At 34.2% G+C, this 7,573-nt stretch overlaps 1 protein-coding gene across 3 annotated transcripts; it reads left to right on the top strand.

Moving 5' to 3' along the window:
* The first annotated feature begins 2,281 nt into the window (after positions 1 to 2,281).
* LOC104816908 (lysine-specific demethylase JMJ30) lies at positions 2,282 to 5,243 on the top strand. 3 transcript variants are annotated; one of them, XM_010545929.1, is made up of 6 exons: positions 2,282 to 2,883; positions 3,120 to 3,329; positions 4,021 to 4,152; positions 4,244 to 4,387; positions 4,558 to 4,650; positions 4,771 to 5,243. In XM_010545929.1, the coding sequence occupies exons 1-6, from the start codon at positions 2,404 to 2,406 to the stop codon at positions 4,957 to 4,959; spliced, it is 1,248 nt and encodes a 415-aa protein (XP_010544231.1). In that variant the 5' UTR covers positions 2,282 to 2,403; the 3' UTR covers positions 4,960 to 5,243. The 3 variants fall into 3 exon arrangements, with proteins under 3 accessions (XP_010544231.1, XP_010544233.1, XP_010544232.1); XM_010545931.1 differs by having other exon boundaries at positions 2,282 to 2,907; XM_010545930.1 differs by lacking the exon at positions 3,120 to 3,329.
* The last annotated feature ends 2,330 nt before the right edge of the window (positions 5,244 to 7,573 follow it).

The raw sequence follows: 7,573 nt of genomic DNA, 5'->3' as shown, positions 1-7,573 counted from the left end.
ATGTTTTTTTTGAGATTTTCCCTTTTTATCCTTAATGTCTCGATAATAAATATTTTGCAACCATTCCTCAATGGAAATTTCGGACAGTGAACGACGATCCAATTAATTTTGATCAATCATATAATATAATTCGTTTGGACACACACGACGTTCATCCAATAAAAATAACGCAACAGATATTCAACTCATCCTCACCGTCGAAAGTGACACAATATCATTGTAAACCACAACCGTATTACCGGTCACAGAAGACATATATCTTCGAGGTCGGTCCAAAATAAATATCTCAAAAAGGGTTACACTAATGCGATGCTATGATTGCTGATGGAAAATATTATACAGAAAGGGCAAGGGTCACCACCGATATGTTTGATTTTTTTTAAAAAAAAAACTGATGGAACCCGACGTGAATTATAATATTTTGGTTATGTTTGTCTAAATTGGTTTGGATATTTAAAACTTAGGATAATTAATATACGCTTCCTTTAACAAAATTAGAAAAAATAGAAATATAAAAAATGAAGAAAGATAACCCAAATTAAATAAGTCATATCAAATGAACTTGAAATTGATTAACTAATTGGTTATTTGATATACCAATGAAATCTGATTATTTTTGTTCCGTTTAGTTTTTTAATCCTAAGTTATTATTTATTAAAACAGTTTCACTTATATAATTAGTCCAATTATTTTGGTTCTGTTTAATTTTGAACTTTATATTATACTTTATTTTGTTCCTTATTTATTATTGTTCGGTTATCAAACCGAATCGAATTGAATTTTAATTCGGTTGTTGTTCAATTGTAATATTTTATAAGTATAATCGAATCTAACTGAAACAAATTACTATATAGATATTTATTGTTGGATTACAATTTAAATTTGTTATATCGAATAAAAAATTCTATAATAAAGTATTCATGTGGAATTTTTATAAAAATTTGAGTATTTATTGGCGATATAGAATTTTATTGATTTCCATGTCTATTATAACTGAACCGAAGCCCAAAGGCAGGAATGGAAAAAGCAAATCTTTCAAAAGAAAAAGAATATTGTAACAGAGAAAATGGACGCTACATGAAACGGTCGATGCGAAGATATTTGTGAGATATTTTCATCTCCCACGAGTCGGTCACATCACGACCTTCGTGGAGAAGTCACGTTGATTAAAGTGCCACGTCGACTGTCAAAAGCTACATGACATTGTGACGTGTCAATTATGCCACGTCAACTCCATATCTACACATACATATACATATACATACACCCACTATGTGCATGTGTGTGTTGAAAGTGACATGTCACCAACTGCCTCTTCCGAATGTTCTAGAGGGACGAACCACACTAATTTGCACCAGGGCTCGAGATATTTCTATATGATTTTTAATTAATTTTTAGGTTATTGCTTATTATTTTATTGGACCTAGTGATTTATGATTTGCTTAACATTCTCTCTCTCTCTAGGTTGAGAAACACGATCCGTAGTTGCAATTGCAACTAAAAGTTACATAATTCCTAACACAAAAATCCATAATTATGATTAGGGAGATCTTGCAAAAGGTTTTCAACATCTATAACATATTAATACATAATGTTTAATTTTAATATGTTAATGTATTAATCATATTATACTTATAAATATAATCACAAATTTTAAAATTAACCATCAATATTATTAATTTAATATACAATTCCTAAAATGTGATATGGTTAAATAGAAATATGAACTATAAAATCTCATCCAACATATCAGTTAGTTAAACTAATAAGGATGGACAAAAACTTCTTTTTAACCCAAATTCAAATTTTCATTTGGGACGAGTATTTACCTAGATTTTTTTAGATTTTCAGGAGATGTAATTGAACTTTGGTGAATTTTCATATTATAAAAAACTATAGAATCCAAAAGTTTGATAATAATATTAATAATTATAAATAAAAAACTATTGAATAATAACATAAATCACGATTTTTTGAAAAATTATAGTCTATTTTTTCAATATTATAATCTTGACTTAAATTTTTTTGAAGCTATGGATTTTAAAATTTAAAATTATTATTTTAAATAAAAATCTATATGTGTATATATAAACAAGCAAATAAAATATACGATTATGGGATCGTTGATGCAAAATAAAACCATAAAAATGTGATTGGTTATTTTTATATTTTAGGTGGAAAGCAAAACCCTTTATGCAATTGTTTTGATTTGGACAAGCCCTCTAATATATATATATATATATATATGAAAAGGGAAGGAATGCCCCCAAGGAAACAAATATCTCTCGGCTCTTTTAGTCATTGCCATAACGAAACCCATCAAATATCTTCCCCTTTTTCCCACTTTTCTCTTTCCCCAAATAAATATCTCGCGATTCAACCCGACCCGGTTAAGCCCGACCCATGTCCGGTCCCATCTCTTCGCCGTCCGGCGACTCATGCCTCAGACTTCCGACGCCGACGATGGACGCCGAGTCCCAGACGCTGATTCAGTCGATCTCGGCGCAGGGAGGCTACGCCTACGCTCGCATGGCGGCGCTCGCGGCGGCCGGAGACCAACGCGCTGCCGAGGCAGCGCGTGAGATGGCATGGGAGCAGCTCCACTCGGGTCCATGGCACTCGGTTCTTCCCGTGTGGCGCGACGCCTACTCCATGGCTTGTCTCCACGTCGCCAAGTTCCATTTCGCTGGCGGCGAGTTCGGCGACGCGCTTAGGGCTCTCGATATGGGGCTGATAATGGGCGGGGAGATTCTCCGGAAGGATCTCCACGACGGGGTTTTGTTGGTTTCCTCTGTAGCCCGTAAGAGAGTGAAGGGTTCAGAAGCTTCCGGTGATTCCAATGGCGAGAAATTGGTTGCTGAAGCTCCTGTTGACGTCAATGAGGTGAACCCTAGATTTGTCGTTATTGTTGCTTGGGATGAAAAGTTACTGCTTTACGAATCTCGTGTGAAAAGGGTTTTCAGATCTTGCGGTTCTTGATGCATTTCCTTCTAGTTTTGCTGAAATTGAAGTTGAGATACAGATGCAGATGATTCCAGTGGATATAGATACCATTCGTGTTGTAATATCTGTTCACAGTGGTGCTGTGTTCTTCTTCTTCATTTTTGAATGAATTGCAGGTGCTTAAGATATTACCTGATAGGTCTCTTACTTGTCGGAGTGTAGAGAAGAGGTCTGCTCTATCTTTGGAGGGATTTCTGCGTGATTATTTTCTAACGGGTACACCTGTTGTAATAACGAATTGTATGGCTCATTGGCCAGCCAGGACCAAGTGGAATGACTTGGACTATCTCAAAATGGTTGCTGGTAACCGAACGGTGCCCGTTGAGGTGGCTACTCATCATTTTCTTTACATTGGATTTAGATTTTCTTATTTGGCTATTCCATCATGCCATTCTTTTTCATTTGCCCTGTTCATGTTATTACCGTAGCTAAGCTTGTTAGGGTGATCTCTAGCAGTAGCGATTCATCACGAGCATATTCGGATCTTGTTGAGGCTTGTCGTGGAATTCTGTTGGAGAGGCTAATTTGGTCGAAAGCATAGCACTAGTGATTACTTTCCTAAAGATGGTTTTAAGATGCCATCGGTTGCCATGTCTACTTTGGTTGAGACCTGAGGATAGGATTACAGTTTGTAAAGTTAGCATGTTAGTTTCCTTGTTAAAATGCCATGGTCCAACTGGGAAACTGGTATCCATATTGGTCAGATTGAAAATTACAGAATTGTGAATCCTAAAGGACTGAATCATATTGTACACGATAGTATTTTCTATTGGTTTTTACCAGAGGGATATAGAAGACTATGAAAGGAAAGAGATCGATATTTCAAAGACAAATTCGCAGCTAACATTGCATCTTTTGTTCTGGATACAGCTTAGGTTGTGTGAATTATGTTATTCTTGCTTCATATCCACAGTGGTTCTTTTTACTCTCTCTGGTCTGAAAAGATGCATTTGTGTTCAAATAACTTTTCCTTAAGGACCTTAACTGAAAACTGGCAAAGTTTAAAATGCTACTCAGGTCGGGAGAAATTACTTGTGTACTGAGTGGAAGCAAGAGCTTATAACTTTTTCCCAGTTTTTGGAAAGGATTCGATCAAATAGTTCCTCTGCAGAGCCGACCTATCTTGCCCAGCATCCATTGTTTGAACAGGTGCGTAATAGACATCTGACTTACACATGTTCTTGGATTTAGCTCTGTGTCACACTGAAACTGTGGTTAATGGTTTCGTGTGAATGGGCAGATTAATGAACTGAGAGATGACATTTGTATTCCTGATTACTGTTTTGCCGGTGGTGGGGAACTTCGATCTCTTAATGCTTGGTTTGGTCCAGCTGGGACTGTTACTCCGTTACACCATGACCCACATCACAATATACTCGCTCAGGTAGTGTACAGATATTTATTCATAATAACTTGCTCACTGGTTTTTTCCATCAATCCACTCGGCTTTTGATCGCCGTAATATTGTCGAGTTGTTGAAAGGTTTTTAAGTATGCCTTCCTTCTTATACTGAACAGAACAGAACTGAATTCTTGGTATACTGTCGATATTCAGGTTGTTGGCAAAAAGTATATAAGGCTTTACCCATCCACCGTGCAAGATGAACTCTACCCGTATTCTGAGACAATGCTCTGCAACTCCAGCCAGGTAAGATCTCATTCCCGGTTATCGTTTTGACAGGCTAAACGAAATGGGTTTCTTGTGATACAAACAAAGTCGTTGCCTTGACTCGACCTCTGCCCAAAAACCCGTTATGATCTTGTTCAGGTCGATCTAGACAACATGGACAAGAATCAGTTCCCGGAGGCAGCGGGCTTGGACTTTCTGGACTGCATCCTGGAGGAAGGAGAGATGCTCTACATTCCTCCGAAGTGGTGGCATTACGTTCGGTCTTTAACCATCAGTTTCTCGGTTAGCTTCTGGTGGAGCGACCAAACCGCATCCTCGGGCTCTTAGCGTGAGATTTATCATCTATCTCATCTCTTTTCACTGGCTCCTCTTGTGGAAGAAACCCTTGAAAGATTTTAAAAAGGAAGAAATAGGAGGAGAAAGGACATATGTTGTCTAAGCGTAGAGGGCATTTGTGTTTTGGTCCGTTCGATCGACCAAGTGTGAATTAGTTTGATGCTTAGACGCGTTTTTTTGTTGTATCGGGTACTCTTTAAGTTTGTCTGATGTGTTAACGTGTTCCTCACGTTATTGTAATGGTTGAATTTCCTCCTCATCCTTCAGCTTCCTTCTCTCATAATTTTTACTAATTAGAGATTGGAAAAGAAATGAGATAGCTATGAATTTATATATAAATAATATCGAAAGCTTGTGATATGCTATGAATTTGAGATGTGCGACCATGCGACTATTTTGATTTTTTAGGAACTCTGAATTTTAAAAAAATTTATTATTTGAAAATTATTAGTATAATAAAAGCACAAAAAAATAAAGGGTATTAGTGATATTTATAAATTAATATGAGTTATTATTTTTATTGATTTTATATAAATCAATTTAAAATAATTAAGGGAAATTAGAATTAGTTTAATTTTTCTTTTTCAAATTCAGTCTAATGGTTAATTTTTAATTCATATAAATAATATAAATTAGGGTTTTCTTGTTGTTAAAAAAGTAGGATTGTATTAGTTATTTATGGTTTGTGTAGGTGTTAATAAAATTCGAAGTCCGAAACTCGATCCGAAATCCGTCCGAAAATTAAGGGTTTGGACCTAATAATATAGGTTCGATAAATAAATGGGCGTACCGACCTGACCCGAAATAATTTAGGCTCGAATTGAGTCTTTCCTGAAACCCGTCTGATCCGCCAATTTAGTTTGAAAAAATATTAGATGATTAAATTTATACTTTCACTAGAGATCTTATATCACACAATATTATATAAAAAAAATTATTTGTATATTATATATATATATATATATATATATATTTCAAAACAGTTTGATTAATATATATATTAAAATTATATATTATATATATTATTGAATGGTTTGATTAGATTTTGATCTGATTTATATATATATATATACTATGAGTTTAACTTTGATTTTTAAGTTTCATTTTAATATTTTTCTATATTTTTTTAACTATACCGAATATCTTTTTCACATATTATATATATAGTAAAAATATTAGATAATTTATATATTTTAAAATTTATATAATTATTTTTTAGATTTAAAAATTTTTAATTGTCATTGATACGGATACGGACGGACGAAAATTTGTTATTGCAGAGTTTTAAAAAAAATTGCTAAATAACTCAATATTATTATTATTATTATTATTATTATTATTATTATTATTATTATTATTATTCAGTCATATTTATTTTTTTATTAAATAGAAAAAACTCGAAATTCAGCCCGAAGCCCTATAGAATCGGGATCCGAGCCACCGATCATATCCCGAACAATAAAAGGCGGGTCGATCCGACTAGAAAAAATCTAAACTTGAACTAAACCCAACCCGAACCCGGCTCGACCCGTCCATTTTACATCTGATTTTTTTTTTTTTTTGTAAAACGTAAATTTTATTCCTATATAATGTTTCTTACAAGGCATCAGTGAAAATAGACCTTGGCCAATTTTCCAAAGTTACATCAAAAGCAAGAAGCCCCGGGATTTGAGAGCCAAAAGAAGATAAATCAAAGACGTTCAAAAGCAGCTAAAGCACATTGATAACAATTCCATTCAGCTCTAATTGTAGTGTGTTGTAGCGTGTCCTTCACCACCAACATGTCACTCGGATTCGAAGCCGAGTTGTGTAGCCTTGTGTTCCTTTCACGCCAAATTGCACGAACAGCCCCTTGAGGTAGTAGCGTTACCACGAGCTTCATACGCGGGATCGGCTGGTTCAATGGGGATTAAGCTATCCCATACATCACAGACTTTGAGAATCCGTGGTCCACAGTCACCGAATACCTTAATAAGTGCCCCTTGCGGGAGCCGGGAAGCTACGAGATCGTCCGTCCCCCAATCTGCGTCGTAGAAATTCCCATGCCGAGTTTTAAATTTTTTTTCCACGTCCAGCTTCCTCTTCCTCGTTGGTTGAGCTGCCAAAATGATGTCGAGCCAACCAATCATTTTTCTCCTTTGCTGATTTCCAAACATGTACGTATATATGCTCAGATTTAGGGAATTTTTTTTTATTTATAAAATATCAAAAACCCAAAGATTAATTAGATATTCATCATTCACATATATTGTAATCGAATATGTTTTCTTTCCGTTTTTAATAATATCTTTACTTATTTTTGCTACAGATTTTTTTTTTAAAAAATATGATATCAAATAAAATGTAATGTATATTTTTATTTTGGAATTTTTTTTTACAATAATAAAATTAAATCTTGAAATTTTAGACAAACTTCCAAAAACAACAATGAAATTAAACTCTAAAATTTTAATATAAAAATTATTGTATTTCTTAGAAATTTTATCGTTCTCAAAGATTTTATTGAAATTCGGAATTAATATTTGAATTTTCCAATAAAAATTATTAGGTCTAATTAATACAAACATTTTATTTAGTTTTTTCAATATTATTTGTATTTCTCGGG

Source organism: Tarenaya hassleriana, unplaced genomic scaffold (genome assembly GCF_000463585.1).
Source record: "Tarenaya hassleriana unplaced genomic scaffold, ASM46358v1 Cleome26, whole genome shotgun sequence".
Classification (NCBI taxonomy): domain Eukaryota; kingdom Viridiplantae; phylum Streptophyta; class Magnoliopsida; order Brassicales; family Cleomaceae; genus Tarenaya; species Tarenaya hassleriana.
This window is presented reverse-complemented; position numbering and strand designations above follow the sequence as displayed.

What these genes read in the sequence shown, in the direction of transcription:
- LOC104816908 (XM_010545931.1), top strand. Translation starts at nt 2,404, where the DNA reads ATGTCCGGTCCCATCTCTTCGCCGTCCGGCGACTCATGCCTCAGACTT. An exon ending in AGCATCCATTGTTTGAACAG is followed by an intron (nt 4,153 to 4,243) that starts GTGCGTAATAGA and finishes GTGAATGGGCAG; the next exon opens with ATTAATGAACTGAGAGATGA. An exon ending in ATCACAATATACTCGCTCAG is followed by an intron (nt 4,388 to 4,557) that starts GTAGTGTACAGA and finishes GTCGATATTCAG; the next exon opens with GTTGTTGGCAAAAAGTATAT.